At 47.1% G+C, this 21213-nt stretch overlaps 1 protein-coding gene across 1 annotated transcript in view; it reads right to left on the bottom strand.

The window, feature by feature from the left end:
* Positions 1-21213, bottom strand: part of Tmem178b (transmembrane protein 178B) — a gene marked incomplete at its 3' end in the record, with an annotated part of 355417 nt that overhangs the window by 20621 nt on the left and 313583 nt on the right. The window contains exon 3 of the mRNA XM_033764496.1: positions 11679-11816. Within this exon, the coding sequence (XP_033620387.1) occupies positions 11679-11816 (138 nt within the window). The remainder of the gene's footprint in view (positions 1-11678; positions 11817-21213) is intronic.

A 21213-nucleotide genomic window follows, 5' to 3' on the forward strand; every position in this document is an offset into this window, starting at 1 on the left:
GAAGGTACAGAGATGTCCGCACCCAAGGTGTGCCTAGATGACTACTGCAGTGGCTGCCCCTGGGCCCTGCTCCTCAGCTTTCTGGTCTGGGCCAGTTATTAAGTCTCCAGTACCCAGAGGGAGTTGAGGGCCCTAATTCCCATATTTACACTCCAGCCTGCCCACTGACAATGAGTCAGTCCATGTACGAGGGGTGACAAAGAGCATTAAGAGATCAAAGAACCTATTTCCTTGGGTCTGCCTGTTTTGGACCACCTCACCTGCCCTTAACCCTTCTAGTTTCCCCTGTTATGGCTTGTGTCTGGATGACCTCCCAAACCTCACATGGTCATAGGCGGGGCTCTTTCAGAGGTAGCTAAATATAGAGTGTATGAGGCTAGAATTGATTCACAGCACTAGGCTCAAGGGCACTAGGATTAAGGGTGTGACTGCTACCTGCCCTAAGTAGTCTGGATAAGAAAAAAGGGGCAGAAAGATGCTGTTAAAATCCCTTACTGCTTTGCTACCTTGTGGGCCCCATGAACTGTGTGTCCTCTTCAACGCCCCTTTGCCAAGCCACCCTGCCTTGGAGCCAGCTGATTATGAACAGAAACCTCTACAAACTGTGAGCTGCAACAAACCTTTCCTCCCTTAACTTTGGGTGCCAGGTATTTTGTCTCAGCAACAAGAAAAGTAACTAAAACATGCACCCAATCCCTATCCTTATCACTTCCATCCCTAGAGAACAGGAAAGAAGAAATTTCCCCTCATTTACACCTGTTCCATCCTCTTAATAGTTTCCTGGAAGCAGTTTTTCAGCCTAGAAGGAGAGGACTCCATTTACTCCAGAAACAAGCATCTTGAAGGGCCAGACCTTGCCTAAAAATTCCCTTTCCCTGAAACTTGCATGCCCCTGTAGGAATATCCAAGAAGAGCCCAGGGAAAGTGGCCTTTGAAGTGGCTTAGAAATTACCTCAGTTGCCATGGTAACCAAGCACTGTGGAGTTAATATGGCATTCTGGAGCTTTGTTTCCCCTAGAAATGTGGTGGAGAAACTGTTGCTCCTCAACAACCACCCCACAGAAGAGAGAGTCTCCCAATTGCCCGTCTTTATCCACTCTGTCTGTGAACAGTCCACTGTGTGGAAGCAAAGGGAGTAGTATAAAGGGCTCGCTGGTGCTGAGAAGCAGGCCTTTGGGTGCCAGGGTCGCAGCCCCAGTAATTCAGACACCTCTGGCCTGTCTATGATGGTGAGCACCAGGCAATGAGAAAGTCATCCATTCTACGAGAGAGCAAGTACCAAAACACTTACCCACCCTTGGCTGGATGCTGAGGACCAAGGCCAGGCCTCACCATCCATGGTCCGTGTGAAGATGACTTTGCTCTTCTGCTTCTGGCACTGTGCTGCCCAATACATTGGCTATTCATTACAGGAGTTTCTACAAGATCCATCAACTCTTCCCCAAAAGCACCCACAGAGGGCATGTTGCCTGAGATGTTGTGAGCCCTTCACCTCTAAATTCTCACTTGGCTGCTCCCATCCATTCTGGATTCTTACCCAATCCTTGTGACATTGTTCATACCCAATCTCAATCAAATACCTGCTTTGAAATAATGGCCTCAGGGCTGAGGATTTAGCTCAGTGGTTCTGCTGCCTGCCTTGCAAATGCAAGGTCCTAAGTTCGATCCAGGGTACCCCCCCCAAATTATAGTAATGAAATCATGCCTCAAACCAAACTTTCAATTCTCAGTAAATTCTGTCCCAGCTCCTCCCTTGAAGACCTCACCAAAGTTTAGCAGGTGATGTTCTCCCCAGTTGCATGAGCAATACAGTCAACTTTCTCCTCTTGATGGGTTGTATTCACTATATTTCGGGAGTCAGCCTTGTCTGCCATAGATATCTTTTGTGATTATTTAGTCATCAAGACAGCAGACTAGGCCCAAGTCAGGGAGGAAAGGAGCTACAAGCAGATTAGAGAATCGATGTGATTTTTTTTTCCTTCTCATTGAGTTTATTGGTACATTTTAGGTATACAGTACAGTTACATTCATCATTGGGATCATGCACCTTTACATGACAGGGTCTTGGTTCTCATTTTTTCCCCTTACCCCTGCCCTCCCTTCACCCCCTCCTCCCTTCCCTATTTACAAATACTTTATTTCCATTTTTTCATTTTCTCATGTTTTTTTTTTTTGTTTCTTTTCTCTTATTTCCTTTCCCCTACTCTTCCCACTGTCGCTACACTTTTAGCCCTTTTCGATGTGACTTCTTAACATCTGTCTCCCAGAGGCCCTGCAGCCACAGGCTGTGGTGGTCTAGAGGCTGGGGGTTGAGCTGACTGCATGCCTAAGCAACTGGTCAGGCTGCCTTTGTGCCAGTACACTGGCTGCAGCCCTCTTGAAACTCTTACTAGTGTCTGAACAAGGGGTCCTGGGCTTTCATTTTGCACTGAGCAGTTCAAATTGTGTAGCCAGTCCTGGTTGAAGCAGAGATGCTCAGGGGTACATAGTACTACTATATCTCTGGCAAGTACTATGGCACCCCAACACTGACTTGGCCTCTGCACATGTGGACACAGTGTTCCTGCCACCTCCAACCTGGAGCAGCCAGTTGTAGGGATACACTGATAAAAGCCATACAGTATTGAATGCCGCCCAGAAGAAAGCTCCAGAGCAATGTATGAAATAGATGAATGGCAGGGAAGAATGGGGATTGATTCTGCTCAACCACGCAAGCCCTTGAGGATGGCTGCCAAGACCCCTCATGACCTGGATCATCTAGACATCACACTTTGCACCTGTTACAGTTGTCCTCTTGCTCAACTTTTCCCAACTCAACAAATTCATTCCCATCCCAGGTTCTTCCTGCAAGGTATGACCCAGCCCTAGTCCTTCATGCAGGATCTTGTTTCACTCCTGAGAGACCTTCACCATCTTCCCCCATCCACATTAATGCCTCCATCACTCTGTTCCAGCCATAATCCCCCCACGGTTTCCATCACCTAACATATCTCATGTATTTATGGTACTTGTTTTGTGCCTGTCTTTTTAACCAGAACACAAGCTTCCTGAGGATCTCATCCTATTTATTCCCCACTATATCCCGAGCCAACAGTCTCTGGCACATAGTAGATCATCAGAATTTACTGAAAGAACAAAAGCATGTACCAGTGTGTGAGCAGGGTGATGATCAGCCAGAGAGACCTTATCGGTCTAAGGCTTTGTGTTTCTTATTGCTGTGGCATGCAAGGTGTTACGTGAGGTTGGTAGAGAAGTCATGAGGCTGCCCAGGGCACAGTGTCACTGGAGGGAATTATTTTAAAACAAAATTTCAACAACTAAAATAATATCTAAAAATTTACTGAGAACAATGCTGGCACTGTTGTAAGCCCTTCACACAAGTTAACTCTATAATTCTCACAGCTATGCTTGAATCGGATACTATTATTAGCCGTTTTTAATAGATGAGAAAATTGAAGCAAAGCATAAAAGGCAGATAAGGAACATTCCAATTCACACGGCTGATCCGAGGCTCCTTTGATCCAGGACTAGATCTCCACGAAAGAAATCACAATTCTCTCTTTGAATTGGATGGTTCTTCTTCCTGAACAAGGGCTCTGACCCTCCAGTTAGGTGGCAGGGGATGGCAGGCAGCTCATGGACAAGTGAACCCTGAAGAAATGGGGGTAGCCTTCCCCTCCTGGCTCTCCTAGATACTCTCACCAGCACCCCAACCTTCCATCTCCTTCCAGGATCTGCTCCTCTGGGCATTTCATCTGGGAATGTAATGGCAAAGCACCCACCCTGCTCTGGCCAGTGAGTGGCACCGTGGCTTTGTTGAATGTTCAGCGGGCAGGTTGTTCTGATGTGATTCCCACAGACCAAATTTGGGTGCACAGGGCTAAGACTACTCACTGTTCTTTTCTGAAGCCTGCACTACATCGGGGCAGCCCCACTGAGAGGCAAGGGTGTGACTTCTTTGGATGTTCCTACTCTAGATGAAAATGAAGTCACCCTGCTGCCTGGCCACTGGATCTAAATTAGGTAAAGCAGGATATTTCTTCCTAATCCTCCTGACAACGTGTCTCCTCATGTTCTACTGACATGATTTACCCCTCTAGGATTATTGTGAATTATGTAATACTAACAATATTAAAAAATGTGCCTCCCAAGGGACAAGACCTATTACAGGATATCACAGTGGTTTGTGAATCTCTGCTTAATGTAAGAAAAATTATTGAGAGACAAGTTGTAATGTTCTAGTGGTCTCACATAAAATTATAAAAGCAGATTAACAGGGTCTGTTGGGAGGTTTTATGTTAGAATCACCATTGATTGGTCACAGTAAGATTGTAGACACTTCTCTGTCTATTAGAGTGGATTTTACTTAGGGTACACATATTATAGTAACAGCTACCATTTATTATAAGCTTTGCATTTTGGTAAGTCATTGGCTTAGTCAATTTATTCTCCCTCTATAGAATATCCAATATGATCTTCTGCCCTTGTCTCTCTTCTCTGACCCATGAGTCATCAGTCACAACATGGAAGTTGAAGTTTAAGGCTTACTTCCTTGACAGGATAGACACTCAGTCTTATTCATATTTCTAAGTATAGTTCTACCTCAGTTTATGAACTTTTTCCCCATGATTCTGGTCCCAAAGTGAATTGGACAAGAACTGAATCGAATTTTCCCATAAGATCAACATTAAACCTAACCATTAAATTTGATTTGGTTCCCGTCCAATTCAGTTTGGGACCAGAATCATGGAAAGAATTAAATTCATGAACCGAGGTACCTCTATAGAGCCAGAGCTAACAAGGGTAGTTGAGAGAATCTGAGAAGAGAAGGCTGATGGGGAATGTGCATGTGGTTTGACTTTACAAGGTTCCCTAAAATTACTGTCTAAATGAAACAGGTCTCAAGGCAAGAGATAGCTACCTTGGACCTTCCCTTTTAGGTTTATAGGTTCTCAGACTTGATGGGCATTTTTATCAAGGTCATTGTCTCCCAGAAAAGGGGTGTTATGCTCATGGCCTAGAGGCTCATTGCACAGCTGATCTGCTTTGTGACAAGCAGAAAAAGCAGCTGTAGATGCCAAACATTTGGTGTCACTGGTTTACAAGTCAAAGCAATCACTCAAGTCTAATAGCCTGAGCTTCTTGGGGCATTCTCTTCATTCTCTATGACTGACAGGGAGGGCACAAAAGGTCACACTGATCACAGGTGGTAGGAAGAGAAATTTAATGATTTCCTTTTCCCATTACCACCCATGCCCTCTGGTCTGGCCACCATCTCCTCCATTTGCCCCCTTTGTACTCTGAGAAGGGAGGAAAAGGAAAGAGGGACTAGTCCTGCCAGTAGCAGCTGGGGACCTAAGACAACTTGACATAATGCCTCTTGTGTCGAACACAGGGAGATCTAGCCAGACAGTATCTAAAGTCCCTTCCATTTCGAATATTCTAGAATCCAGGTCAAAGACAGATGCTCTTCATGAATTCACATATAATTCGCACTTTCCTTCCAAAAGGAATTTGAGATAGCTTATAACAGAAGCCGACAGAACCTAAGACTGTTCAAATAAAGATAAAAAGGGAATAAGGAAGCCCACAGGGGGGGAGATGATTAGAATAGGAACAACAGATAAGAAAGGGTGATTTTTTGAAGAATTGCTGCTCCATCGAGACAAAGGCAAAAACGCTTTGTTGCATGCACATAATTTACTTTTCCAACACATTTGCTCAGCAAATATTTATCAGGAGTGCACAGGAGTTCCTAGCAGGAGACACTCAGGGGGAGGTGCCCTGAGCTGAGGCTGACAAGGCGCCAAAGCTCACGGAGCTCTCACGTCTTTGTGCAGCCCCAGAGAAAAGAGCTGGAACACTACAGATGTTGGCTTCTAATACTCTGCCTCAACAAACAGAAACAGGACTCCTCAGAGGAGGGGCTGAATCTAGAGCTGGAGCTTTGGGAAATACACACAGTGAAACCAGAGCACCTCACAGTGTCAAAACCTAAGTGCTCGTAGAAGCAAAAGAACAAAGCGACAAGGAAAAACAGAGTCCCCTGTGGATGGGGGTGCATCAGAGGGGCTCAAGGCCAGCAGACAGAGATCCCAATGGCCAAAGCTAGAGCAGCTAGAGCAACAAAACAAAGTAAGATTGGGATTATAGCACAGTACAAAATCAACACCCATGAGTCCACACTGATCTAAACAAATGACTGCATGGATTAATAATTGGAGAAGATAAAATTCTTCCATATAGAAGAATCTCAAATAATATATGCATCTACTTCACCCCAAAGAGGGTCTCCATCCCAGTACTGCATCTTAACTTCCATGTTCCTCAGGCAAGGGCCTCACACAATGACTTTCTTCCAATGAATACAGGATGGCAATGGACAGGGTGATAATTTTACAGTGGAGAAATATGACAAACACTATTTGCGCTAGGTGATCAGGGCAACGTCCACAGTCATAAATCATGTTGAGCTGAGGTGATAAGAATGGCCCTTTACCTCTGTGATCTCCTGCTCCCAACTCATAAACCAGTCTAATCATGAGGTAAAGCATCACACATGAACCAACAGGGAGCATTCTCCAATATGCCTGACCAGCACTCTTTCAATCTTCCAAGGACAACAAAAACAAGGAAAATCTGAGAAACCGTTGCAGCTAAGAGGCTCCTAGAAGACAGGGGAATTAAACAGTGTGGTCTCTGGATGGCATCCTAGGACAAAAAAAGGCATCAAGTAAAAATAAACTACGCATGTTAGTTAATAACAATGTATCAGTGCTCACCTATTAATTGTGACAAATATACCCTATTTGGGTAACATGTTAATAAAAGGAGAAACTCTGCAGGGACAGAGGCTAATGTGTTAAGCATACGCTCGTTTTTTCTTTAAATCTTAAACTGTTCTAAAAAGTAAGGGTTTAAAAATAATTTTTTTAAAAAAAGTGTCTAGAGGCCAGAGACAGAAGTCAGGCCCTCCCTGTCTCTTGCTGGTCTTCAACAGTAGCTTCCATGGGCTCTATGAAGAAATTAATCCTGCCACCAACGTGGAATTCTGATCCATGGGATTTATGAGATAATAAACGTTTGCTGCTTTAAACTGCTAAAAAAAAAAAAAAAAAAAAAAAAAAAAAAAAAAAAAAAAAAAAAAAAAAAAAAAAAAAAAAAAAAAAAAAAAAAAAACCAAGCCAAAACAAAGCCAAACATAAACATTTCAGGAGAGAGTGAATGTGCTCAAGAAAACTAAGCGAAAGTGTAGAAAGTGCCCGGGTGTCTTCATTAAAGTGGGTAGTTGAAGATACTTCTCAGAGAGGGATTGGTGAATGGGAATCTGAATCTAAAACATATTCCGGGGAAAGCTCTATGGGTCAAAGGATCAGCCAGGCCCACGGCCTTTCAGTAAAACGTTGTGTGTCCAGGGTAGAGTGGCAGAAGGATGACAGCTGGCATGAGCAAGTCTTTGTTCCAGATTTAACTATTTCTGGATTAAAGAGGGCAGCTCACACTCTGTGAAATAACTAGCAACCAAAGCAGTTGCAGGGGAAAGAAGAGAAAAAGAGGTGAGAGTAGCCAGATCAGCCAGGTTATAAAGGGCCTCTAAAAAAGCATAAGGAATTTGGATTTTATTTTCAGTTCAACTGCAGGCTGCTAGACCACTGACAGCAACAAGTGACATCTAATTTATGGCTCGAAAACATTATACTAAGTGCTCTGTGCAGGGCTGATACAGGGTGGCCAGAGTGGGGTCAGGGCAGTCAGACAGGAAGCTTCAGCATCAGCCCAGATAAAAGATGGTGGAGTCTTAGATCTGGCTCAGGGAGAAAGGACAGAAGACCTGTAGTAAGTGTTGAGTGTTGGAAGTTTGCAGGGTTCTTGATGGGGTGGCAGGGCCTGGAGGTGTACCGATTATCTGCAGACCTGTCTGTGACCCTGAAGTGCACCCAGGGAAGGGGTCACAAGGGACCGTGGCACTCACACACTCCCTCAGCATGCAGTCTTTCCCTGTGTCACCCTGTTCCCGAACTTCTGAGAATCACTGATGATTCATCAGGACAGCTGCTGGCACCCAAATGGTGCTCTGCCAGTCTGAGCTAGATCTTCCCTGGAGGCTCTGCAGAAAGGGAAACTGGATCCCCACAACCTCCCCCAGCCTCCTGGCCAACAAAACCATCCTGCTTCATGAATCGCTTCCTCTGAGTTGAACACTAATTAAACCATTAATTATTTATTTCACAGGGTGTAAGATGTCCTCTCTTTAACCCACAAGTAGTTAAATCTGGAGCACAGAAGTGCCCATGCTGGCCCTCATTATTCATATGGGAACAGAGAAAAGGCTGTGAATAGAATTCTTCCATGTTTATTCTGGCCTTGGCAGTTTTACCTAAAGTAACCTGCAATTCCATCTTTGGACTCCTGACTCCAAGTGGACTTTTTTCATTCTTTTTTCTAACTGGCCCAGGCCTGTCAAGCTCTTGACACTGCTGCTATTGGTCTCTCCTGCTTGTCCCACTTGCAGCCCGATCTAACTCCTTGGGCACCTATCTATGCTTACAGACACCTGAGACCCCAACCTGGGAGAAGTCTGAGGCTGTGGGGCATTTTCGGGGGGGGGAGGGTCTCACCTTGCAGAAAATGTCTGCAGTATGAGTGACTGATTGTTTCCTTGTGTCTGGGAGGTGGCTATCACAGGTGGCTGATTCTCCAAGTTCTTCAATAGGTCAAGTGTAGATGAACCCCTAGGGGGCAGGGACAGGCCCGGTTATGGGAAGAGTGGGTGTTGAAATGTCTCCTTAACACACAGGCTTCCTCAGGTCAATGACTCACTTCTGTGGTGCCCGACCTCTCAGTTTAGCTCCCACAGCTAAGCAGGGCTGGGGAATGCACAGCTTGCTCCTGAGTCTGTTCCCTCCCCAGTTCCTAATGAAATCAAGTTCCTGGGTCAGCAACTGGCAGCTGGCTTCGGGACATCAGAGGCTGAACAGCCCAGTGAGAATGGTCTCAGGTGTGAGACTCCAATCCCCTGGAGCTTCATCTTGCAAAAAAAAAAAAAAAAAAAATCTAAACCACCACTCAAGGCACAACAGCAAATACCTTTGCTCACGCCTGGCCTAATGGTACCCACGAGTGTATGGATGCCACCTCTTTCCCAGGCTCTTTCAAGAAGATATCACTTAACCGAGGGACAAGGCTATCAAAGCTCCCGGTTGGAGGAGAAGGCTGCAAGACCTGTGAACACGGATTCCCTCCAGCCTGGACATTCACACAGATAACATAGTTCCTAAACAGCAGCTTCCCCAAAGCCTGAGTCACAATAGCACTCTGTCACAAAGTATGGCTTTGCCATTTTTTAAAAAATGTAGTGCGTGTCCAAGAAGAGCAAATTTCTTTGGGTGCCCTGGTAATCAGGGCTTGGGTGGGCCTTCCCAGCAATGCCAAGGTCCATGAGCACTACTCTACCTCTTTGTGTATAAGGTTTAGAGAAATAGTCATAAAAGGTCAGGTTAAAAAAATCAGGAGAGACCCTGACCAATCAGTGAGACACTAGTTCCATATCACATTGGAACTGGAAAAAACTCTAAAGTTCTACTCTCTCACTGGTTCTTGGGTCTGTTTACATTTGAGGATCACCCTAGAGACCTAGCTTGGCTGGTCAGAGATGGGGTGGGGAGATGGGGAGCAGCATCAATTTTCTATAAAGCCCTCCAGGTGGCTCTCCCGCGCAGCAGGTAAGACCCACTACCCGGGCAAGCAAAAAACAAGGTTCTGCTCTTTTAGCCTGTGTGGAGGCTGCAGATTCCTCATTGAGCCCCGGGATTCTGGCTAAGATGGCTCAGAGCCCCGGCTTCAGGGTGGTAGCTCAGCAGTGGCTCTTACCTAACCCAAGGTCTCAGGTGAGTGAGAGATGACCCGGTGACCTCACAGTAGTCACAGCTGTTGGCCCAGCCACTGTCACTCAGCTCTGGACTATTTTTTATCTGATGTGTGGGGCAGGGGGAAGATAAGCCAGCCAGCGCTGTTCTGGCCCCACATCTGCAAGCTGGCTGAAGCAGTATGGAAGGAAGGAAGCTCTCAGAGAATTGAATTGTCCTGGGCTTAGCGCCTGGGCAAGACCTGGGCCCTGTGCCTGCCTGAAGAGAAGGCACAGAGTGGAGCAGGTGCCCAGAAACTGCAAATGCCAGGAAAGAGAGGGAGATGAAAACGAATCAGCCCCCAGGGCTCCCAGATTCCTGCTCAGCCCAGGCCTATTTGCTTAGCTTTTCTCCAACTCCTGGGAGATCTCTCCAGAGCCATAGGAAAGCCCATCTGCTGGAGCTTTCTTTATGGCTCCAAAGGTGACTTAAAGGAGCCTTACTCCAAACACAGCCACACCCCTTTTGTACATTTAGGGGTCCAACTAAAGGTTGACTTGCAGAGGGGGATATAAGGAGAATTTCACTGATACAACACAGAGTGGAATTGGTGGGCTAGCTGGATTGGTATTTCACCAAAGGGACAGTCGAACAGAGAAGGTGACTGTGGCTGATTCACACAGCCTCACTGTAGGAGACCAGAAGAGTGTGGGGATTGCTGTGAAGATCCATATATCCCCTCTAAACCCCAGCCTCTGCCATATCTGCAGGCATGGACCCAGCAGAGGCAGCTCTGACATGGGACATCTCGATACTGATTGGAAAGCCCTTGCTTGTCTGGGTACTGAATGAATATCCTTTAAGGAAACAGTGAACCAGCAGGCCCCAAGTCAATCCTACAAAGATCCCCTCCCACAATCAGCTGCTCTGGTTCCAGGGATCTCTCTGTGCACTGAAAGGGCCAAGTCTCCTTTTCCTCCAGCCAGATCCATACAAGGAGCCAGCATGGCCCAGGCCTCCACCTCCTACCTCTGCTCAGGAACACAGAGCCTGGCTGTTCACAAAAGGGACCTAGGTTGGGCATTTGCTCAGGGGCTAGAAGTCCAACTGACATTTGTCCCCATGTCTAGTACTCATTTCCCTTCTTTCTATAAGTATTCCTAACTCCCTCTGCCCAAGCTCCATTCCCCACATAACAAGGTCCACATAACTCATCCATCCACCTCTCCCTGAGCATCCAAACCTGCAGCTCTGGGCTGTGACTCCAACCAGGAGACTATGAAGTTTGGTCTAGCTCTGATGGGAAAGGAGAGACACAGTAGATGGTGGGACTTTCCCTTCCAATGGCAGGAACCTATTGTACTTAGCTACACAGTTTTCCTTATGTACAATCCCTTTTAAGGCTGCCAGGTTGGTACCATGACCACCATGATGATAGAGGAAGTGGGACAGACAAGACAGGGGTTGGCCCATCCCATCATTCTTATTTTCATTGAGGAGGAAGTTTGGAGAGGCATAAATTGAGGGAAACCATAGGCCTTTGGAGAGGACACTAGCTTCTCAGGAAGCACCTCCCTCCTTGCCCTACACAAAGGCCCAGGGCCTAGGTATATAAATATCTCAGTGCCTCCTGGGTTCCTTGTCCTCCAGGTCTGAGATCTGCAGATGCCATAACACAAGTCTCCTAACCCTAGAGTTTCTCTTCCATGCCAGGCAGTCAGATCCTAGAAAGTGAGGACCACATCTTTTTCTCTTGCATCCCTTCTGCCATGCCCAGAACTCCAGGAGCCAGGACCTTTCCACCCCATCCCATCCCTGAGCCTGTGTCCTTACCTCCCATGAGGAAGAGAAGGCCCGCCACGTACTGCATAAGGCCTCTGTCCCAGCAGCAGCCCAGCACGCCGATGATCCAGCCAAAGAGGATGATGGCCACTGCCATGCCCATGAAGCCGGCCGTCATTCTGCGCAGGTCTGTGGGGGAAGCAGGTAGCAGTGGTGAGCATTGGAGGCTGGGACTCGGGGTCCATGCACACTATCCCTGGGCTGGGATGGAGAGGAGGGCAGGGCACTGAAGGGGCAGGAAGGCTCCTGCCAGCTAGAGCCCTGTGCAGAGAGAGACCCCATGGCCGCTCTGTCCTGTGCACAGAATGCCAGGACAGCAGGGTTGTTCAGCATAGGGAGAGCTCAGCACCATGCATTTGTCATTGCTTGTGCACCTCACATGTGCCAGGCAAGTCTGTCCTCCCCATGGGTCTATGTCATTCTTGAGGGGCTGGTGCTGTCTTTATCCCTCCCTGCAAAATGGAACAACGTGCTAAAAGGCACACAACTAGTAAGCAGTTGAATAGAAACTCAGACTGGTCTGGCCAACCCCAGCAGGAGCCAGACTCTCAGAGCGGGGAGAACCAGGGAAACCGGCTGTGCGAGCGGAGCAGGGTCTCACCAGTCGGGCTACACCTGCCCACACCTGCCTCCTTCCTCCCGGGGTCTGGTGGGCTCTCAGTTGTGAAGGAAGTGTTGGGCTGGTGCTTCCTGCGCATCCCTGCTCAGGACCCATCAGACAAAGCCTGGGGTGGCTTGAGGAGGAAGGGGACTGCCTGAAAGGGCAGTATTTTTAGCAGAAGAGACAGGGCAGAGCTGCTGCTTGGGCTCCGCTGGCCACTCAGCATCTTGCTCAGCCCACTTCCTCCCTGGCCCCTGCAGTCCTGTGTCTGGAGGAGGCTGCCAGAGCTGCTCACACAGGTCGCCCCAGCCTGGGTGGTCTCCCTGCAAGCTTTCCTTTCCTTTCCTCCCACTCCCCTTCCCTAGAACCAGCTTTCCTGCTGGAAGACCCCGCCCCCATCAACTGGCCACTCCCTCCGCTTGCCCCAGTGCCACCTGCAGCTCTCTCTCAGCCACCTGTACCTGAGCCCATGCAACAGCCTCAGCCCATTAGCAGAGCTTCAAATGGAGCAAGCCATCTGCCTGGTCCTTTCCCCAAGGTCTGGCTCCCGCAGGGTTCAGGAAGGGCATGGCTGAGCAGTCTGGAGGTCCCCAGGGCCATCTCCTTTCCAAGCAGGGGGTGAAGAGTGAGGTATAAAGGAGGGTGTCACCACCCCATAGGAGCACACAGGGAGCTGGACAATCTCATCTCACTGTAGAGGAAGAAATGCCTGAGGTTTCTGCGCGGAATGCCCGGGAGTCTATGTGCTTCCAGAACAATCAGGCCAGCCCCTCTGTTCCTCTCTCACTGCAGCCACCCCTACTGGGGACCACGTGGAGCCAAGTAGAGGACTCCTATAAAGTGTGGCTGGAGTCCCTCTGGTGCAGAGTTCTGGTTTCCTTGTGCAGAGTTGGACGATCAGACGTCAGTCCAGGGAAGAAGCTGGCTGGGGGTGGGGAGGGGCAGAGAACAGAGGGAAGGACAGTGGCTGCCCCTCCCCTCTGGTGAGACAGAGCCAGAGTCACAGAGGCAGCAATCCTGGGGTGGGTGGGGGTGCCTAGAGAACTGCCCAGCAGGTCTCTGCCCTGCCCCAGCTGCCTCAGCACACCTGCCTGGGGCCCGGTAGTAGTAACACTCACTGCAATTCCTTCTTCGAACAGCCAGCACTGCTCAGTTACCACTCAGCTCTGTGCTGATTGCTTGTGTCACCAAATAAGTCAGATGAAGCTTGGTCAAAAGCATTATCTAATCACAATACTAATACCCCAGCCAGCCTGCAGTAAGGGAAAGGAGGAGGGACCATTCCTCTCCACCAGCCAGTCCCAGTGTTACAGAACCACCCATGGCTAGCATGTCCCTCTCTTCTCCCCCAATATGCTTACTGCCATCAGCCCTGCTCTCAGTCCCTTCTTTCTTCACCACAAGGGACTTGAGTGAATGGGGCCTAAACTGCCTTAAGGGGACAGGTCCCACAGGACATGTGAGCCCATTGATTTCTGGAAATGGGACACTCTTTGTGATCAATACTTTTCTCCCTTCTGTCTTGAAGGGCAAGGAGGAGCTAGAAGGGAAAGAGAAGCAGTGACTTCCAGCATAAGATATTTTCCCTTTGGGAGGTTCATATGCTCTGCTGTAGGAGGTAGAGTTGGCATATAATTTCTGGGCCATTCCCTTTTTGGTGCAGGAGGGCTTCCAGTGGGGGCAAGGGGGTTCTGTCACCCCTGGCAACAGTTGAGACACACAATCCCCCCCAAGCTCCTCTGCTACAGGTCAGACTTGAACTTGGTCCCAGGCACTAAGGATCTGTCCCCCACCCCCACCCCTCGGAAGCACAGGAGCAAGGTGATGCCTGTGGGGTTAAGTGGACAATGGGTCACTTTGCGTGAGTTCACTTTGGCCTCAGATGGATGGAAAAGTGAGCTGGACAAGAAAGCCAAGGGGAAATGCAAAGCAAAAAAGAAGGGAAGGTCTGGCTGGAAGATGCATGCAAAGTGTTTTACTTGAGAAAACCACACACACACATATGCGCGTGCATGCGTAGAAAAGCACAGAAATAGAACATTTCCTCTTCTAAGTGTTCTAGGCAGACACTTGTCACCCGGGTTCCAGCTCAGGGAGGACAGTTGAGATTAGCACCTCTTCCCTATCTCCCACAGGGCTTGGCGAAGAGAAACAGAGGGCTGTGCTGGGTTGCTGGCCTGGAAATAGGGATAAAAAACCAGGGTCCTGCCTGTGAGTTGCCACTGACCTAGGAGAGGATGCTCACATCTCCCTGTGAGTCCAACATTGCCAGAGCTGTGTGTGAAACACTGGTTACTATGTCCTTGGATTTACAGGGTAGCTCAGGAACGCCCCTATTTTACAGATAAAGTAAGCAAGATCCAAAGATGGTAAATAACACCGACAGTCTCAAAGCCAGTGAACTAGAATAGTTAACAATTGCATTATTATGTGAGAAAATAAATAATGGAATTAAAGATCAGGTTCTAATGCCAGATTGAACCAATGTATCCAGTATTTCTTCCTCCCAAACCAAGCCAGAACTACAGTTTAATTTTGGTTATTTTTTGAAAGACAGAAATACTCAAGGATGGAGAAAATAGGAAAGAAGCTGACGACCAGAGCAGAAAGACTGGGAGCTGTGGAACTGATGGACAGTGTCACTGACAGTGGAAGAGTCAACCAGAAGCAGTATCAGGGATGCCGACATCAACACACAGACTGGCACACAGGTACCCTTAGATCAGGGAGTTAAGTAGAAGGAGGAGAGATCAAACAAGGCTTTGGGGCAAGTTGTCAGAGAGGGAACTAGATTCCTAGATTCTCTGCTCACTCCACACCACTGAGGGACACTCCTTGCTCCCCATCCATGGGCTTTGAGACGGAGAACTCAGGAAGGGGGTTGAGGGGCTGAGGGTTGGCCAGCACACTGCAGGGTAAGGTGCCCTGAAGCTCACTGCCATACACTGATAGGGTGACTGTGTGCCTTGGCTGTTCAGCCTTGCCATGGAGACACCAACCGTCTTCTACTCGGCTCCCACAAGTTAGATGCCAGGCCTCTGCCTCCAGCCTAGATACAGAGAGGGGACTTTCTTGCCCCATGAACAGCCCCTTGGCCACTCTACAGTGAAGCCCTAAGTTGATGTGGGATCCCCTCACTGACTCAGTATTCACAGCTAGCTCTTTAGCACTTCACTTTTCCACAGGAGCAGATAAGCAATTATCTCCACACATCTGAGAAAAGCCCATCACCTGGGGGCGCGGTGGGGAGACAGCTTGGGGAAACAAACTGTGCAAGAAGACAAACATAATTCAGAATGGTTAACATCCCTAGAGAAATAAGACCAGAATGATACTGCCTCTATGAAGTAAAAACAAAGTATTATTTTAAAAAGACTAGCTGGGGAGCAAAAACAATACCTTAAAATAAAAAAGAATATAAGAATCAAAATCTATAGTTTTTTTAACTATAAACTCCATTCTAATTTATGTATGAGTGGTCCTATCTGTGCTCCAGAAAAGACTTAAGGAGTCTTACAAAACCCACACAGTAGACCAGCATACATTAATGTTGTAAAGGAGAAAGAAGGGGAAGACAAGGCCAGGTACCACATTCGTACAGAAAACTGTTCCATGCAGCCCTGAGGGAGATCACAGTGTGTCTGAATGTGACTTCAGAGGCATTACAGTATATTATTTCCATTGTTTTAAATTTCTATTGACTTTTCTTCACTGTAGTGTCAACTGCCACTCTATCGTGGGGGCCTCGTGCTAATGTACCATTGCCACCCACCTGCCTGGACCTATGGGTCTCTCTCTTTAGGAGTGAGAAACTCTTGAATTTTTCCAGGCCCTGTGCCCACAGAAGTGTTTTGTACTCAGGGACTTGTACAGCGTGTATTCTTTCCCCTATCTTTGTCTTCCTTTTCAGTTAAAAGGAAGGAAAGGCAGGGGTGGGGAGGGAGGAAGGGAGGTGGAGAGGAAAGGAGAATGAAAGAAAAAAAGAAGGGAAAGGAAAGGAAGAGAAAGAGGAGGAAAAGGAAGGAAACTCTAACCCCCCTGAGACCTTGGAAAAATAGCAGACTGAGCTGCCCCAAGAATAATCCCATTGGAAAGAACCTTGAATGTAAGTTTGACTGCAGTCAAAGACAGACGAAAAATTGTCTCGTGATTTGTGGTGATTTTGAGTCCATATTCTGCATCTCATGACCCTAACATTTAACATTCTAATTTTTGAGATGAGAAAGGTGCATTCTAAATTCTTTTGAATTTAGTTCAGTGTGGCAGAAAGGAGTGGGCAGAGGGAGGGTGATAATGAGGCAGGGTGGAGGAGGAAAGGCAAGAAGAGCCATTAAATGGAGCTAGAAAAAGCAGTTCTCCCTCATGGAAAAATTTTGATTTTGAAGTTTACACTCTTATTAACATTTAAATTGAAAGGTATTGCTTGCAACTCTACATGGGAAACCACGGTATCTGCATTTAAATAAACACCACTCAGAGAAGGAAAATATATATTGGGCTCTGAATGCTTTCTATTTGCTCTTTAAAGACCTTGCACAGAAAAGTGATGATGATTGGAATTTTTTTTCTCTCTTTAAAAAACAGAAATGGTGAGGGGAAGCAAGCATTAGAACTTGCTCGGAGAGTAAAGACTGGAGAAGGCAACAATCAGAGCTCAGGGTGCTGTTCTGCCAGATGGGAGCCACTCCGACCACATCCTCTACTGGCTTCCCAGGCAATTTGAGTGAGCCTCATTGCCACAAGTTCTCCCTTCTGCAAGCCACAAGCTCACAGCCCTGGCTGCAAGGGTGGGGGAGTGTCAGCTTCCCTGGGAACCCGACAATCATTCAGACATAGATCAAGGATGGAGGGCACAGCAGAGCGGTGAGCACAGAGCTCCGGGGTTTTCGCCCCAAGGGTCAGTCAGTCTGGGACTCAAGAGTGGAGAGAGCGTGTGGAACTTGCTAGCCATGGGTGGGATCCAATCAGGACAAAGGGACACTCAGGACAGGCAGCGTCCCAGGGCCCAATCGCTGCAGCCATTGTCTTTGAAGGAAGTGGGTTTTGATACTGGAGAGTAGAACAGAAACCTCATGGCTGGGGATGAAAGAATGGATTTCAGGAATCGGGATGCCCCTGTTCAAATTCCACCCCTTGGCCGAGGGAACTTGAGCAAATTAGTCCATCTTTATGTATCTTAGTTTCAGCATCTGCAAATGAAGGTTAGGACAACACCCAAAGGGTTATTGAGAGGATTAAATTAATATGGGTAAATCAGGTTAGAGCTATAGAAATGTAAATAGATATGGAAGTCACCTCAATTATAGCAATACTCTTTTTTCACACACTGCATCCTTTGTGTTTGCCATATATGAGACTCTAAGGAACCAGGTAACATTCTGGGTGCACCTTTATTTAAACAGTTAGTACCCAGAGGGAGCAGGCTTCTGGAATCTGTTCTTCTGTCTTGCAGGTACCTGAAGAGGCTAAGTGAAAGGTGTTATTTGTCATTGATGAATATGGAGATGTATCCACCCTGGGGTGCTATTGCTGCTTCTCCTCCAAGGACCAAAACAGCTGGAGGCTACAGCAGCTAATAGCAGAGGTGCCAGTGCCACTGAGGCTGTTTGAACCCTGGGCTTAGTGAGTACATTAAGGAAAATGGAAACAGCAAAGTACTTAAGTGTGTTCAGCATCTCAGTGTAGTTAAAGTTAAGGAATTATTTTCCTATGAAAATAAAATAGCTCTTAGGTTCCCATAAGCAGTGGCTGATGTGGGGCTTTGGTACCTAAAACTGCTCTGTCCACCCCTGTCTCCCTATTCTTTTTTTTTATTCATTAAGTTTATTGGTGCATTTTAGGTATACAGTATGATGACATTCTTCACTGGTAATTTGTACCTTTACCTGATATATCTTGATTCTCTATTCTTTTTGAAACCCCCTACACTTCTGCCTACAAAGCAAAGTCCTCCCCCTCCCTCCCAGATGACACTGTACTCTCTGCCATCACGGCTTCCCAACATGCTGTGTCCAGCAAGCACATCACCCTTGAAGATTTCCCTCAAAGGTCAATGTCTCTGGGTGGATACTGTGGTACCTTAGCAGACCCGCACACACAGGCTTCAGGGTCTCATAAAACTAGGTCGATGTTGCCACTACACCTTATGAGAATTGTTTATGTCTTTCTCTCTCTCGAGCAGGTTCAGGGTTGTGTTTATGTCTTGTTTCTTCTATCTTCCTAGTCCCCAGTGTGTTTCCCAACATACACAGATGATCAGCAAATATTTGCTAAGTAAGCTCACCATCCCATCCTATAACAATTACTTAAAATGTTGGCACCATGGAATAACACAGGTGAGAAATGTATCCTCACAATTCCACCCGCTTCAGTGACTCAAATGTCATTGTGACTTGAAGCCAATTTTGCTCTCCTTCAATCTCATTTTTAAAAAAATAAAAAGCCAGAATTAACTATTTCTTAACAATTCAACATAATTTCTTATTGTATACAAATCAGCCATCAGATTTCAGATGGCACACAGCCATGAGGTTTAATGAGCGCATACAATACACCACAGATTATGAATGCAACAGACCTTTCCGCACTGTCCCTCCTCTAAGACAGGAAGAGACAGTGGGGGCAGACAGTTGCTGTAGAAACAAGAAGTGGTTTCTGGGTCAGAAGACAGGCTTCAAGTTTCCTCCTCCTTAATCCTACCTCTGGATTAGAGAGCTGCCATAAATACGGATATTATCTGAGGCTGCCACATACAAATCACATCCATTGTCAAAACAATGGAAGGCAAATTACACAATTTGTACTCGCCTGATGAGAGCTAGGTCAGCAGCTAAAACAAGTGTGCAAAAAGAAGAACAGAGAGAAAACCCAGCACTAAGAGACAGCAATCCATTCTCCCTGCAAAAAATCCACAAGAATGGCTTCCTTCTCCCCACCACACAATGCTGAACCAACAGTAGAGTAGAATGGCAGTAGCAGAGGGAAACTACAGCTCAGCTGCCCATATGGACCAGGGCAATCTGCTCCTCCACCAACTTGCATTTCTCCTTCACTAGGTCAGGTGTCACTGACAGGGCTTGAAGCGCAAAGAACCCTGGGGGTGGTTGGTGAGTAAATGGCCCCAGAGGGTCACTCCAAGCAAAGAAAGTTGGGAGTTTTAAAACCCATGGGCACCTCAGAGGGTGCTAGCCAGCCCAGAAAGATTTTTCCAAGTGCCTGGGAACTGCTTGATTGTAAAGAATTTGAAAAGCCCAGAGAAAGGGAAGATAAGCAGGAATTCACATTGGTTGTCCATTCACTATGGGTAGGAAGTATTGGAAAACATGCATGCACATGTCAGTTCTTTTTCCCATACTAGACAGCTTTCCCATCACTGACACACAATATCTGATACACAAAAAGGAAGAAAAGTTTATTTTAGCTCATGGTTTCAGGGGATTCAGTCCATGGTAAGCAGGCTCCAAGGCAGGCACATCATGGTAGAAAGGTAGGGCATAGCAAGCTGCTTAGCTCATTGAGGATGGGAAGGAAACAGAGCAGGGGAACAGTGCTGAAGAGGAAGAGGACCATATGGACCATATGTACTACCAAAGGCCATGACCCCACCACCCACACAGACACACCAGTATGCTAAACTGCTAGGCCTTCCTTAACCCAGTGAAGTTGACACATCAGGATTAATGCTGTACAAGGCAGACACTGTTTTTCCCACTTTGGAAATTGAGACAAAGGATTTTAACTGACCAAGATCACACAGTCAGTAAGAGGAAAACATCTCTTTTCCCATGCCCTTTCCATTCCTAGTGTTTCTCATGTTCTGTGCCACTTCAAACCCCAGAAGGGAAGTTAACATTCAATAAAATGTTATCCTGTTAAAGTTATCCTGTTGAAGAATGCCAGTGATGTAGGAAAGTTAATGATAGAATATTAAGTGAAAAGCAATGCACACGCCTACGTGTTCTACATGACCTCTATGCTGCAGGTGTATATACACGCACCCAGGCCTGCACTTCCACGAGAGGATGATGCACAAGTGCATCAGATGTCAGCCAGGGTCCCTCTGGCTTATGACTGGGGAGGCGTTATGGTTTAGATCTAGTTTACCCTAAACTCTCACGTGCCCAGAGGCACGGCTCTTAGAAGGCGATTGGATCAAGGGGACCTTATGCTCATGAGTAGATTCATTCCCTAATGAGTCCATTATCTGAGTGTGCTATTAGGAGGTGAGGCCTGGTTGGAAGAGATGGGTAAGTTGGGGGATGGCCTGGAAAGGTATATGTTTTAGTCACTTTTCTCTTCTCATCACTGAGGCAAAACACCTGATGCCCAAAGTTAAGGGAGGAAAGGTTTATTTGGCTCAAAGTTTGTAGAGATTTCAGTGCATAGTCAGCTGACTCCAAGGCAGGGTGGCAGACAAGCATCACAGAGGAGAAACAGTTTATGGTGGGCAGAAGGTAGCACAGCAAGCAAGGGTCAAGAAGATCCTCCATCTCTCCTTTATACTGTATGTAGGCTACTCACCCTAGGGCAAGTGTAGCACTTACATCTTTAATCCTAGCCAGAACTGTGCCAAACCAATAAGCGCACTGAATTACTAATCATACATCACACACCTTAGATCCAGCCACCTCTGAAAAGCCCTCCCATGACTGCCTGAGCTTTGGGGGGACATCTAGACACAAGCCATACCGTATATCTCCTTCCCTGGCTCCTTCCCTCATGCTCTGGTCTTCCTGGCCATCATGGAGTGACAGCTTTCCTCTGTTATGTGCTCCCTTGTCATGCCTTTTTTTCTGTTTTTCTGTTTTGTTTTATTATTTGAGACAGTTCCTGCTGGCCTTGAACTCATTATGTAGCCCAGGCTGGCCCTGAACTTGGGGGGATCCTTCTGCCTCAGCCTCTGGAGTTCTGGGATTATAGGCATGC

The sequence above is a fragment of the Fukomys damarensis genome, unplaced genomic scaffold (genome assembly GCF_012274545.1).
Source record: "Fukomys damarensis isolate Sample0158 unplaced genomic scaffold, DMR_v1.0_HiC HiC_scaffold_16, whole genome shotgun sequence".
Lineage (NCBI taxonomy): Eukaryota > Metazoa > Chordata > Mammalia > Rodentia > Bathyergidae > Fukomys > Fukomys damarensis.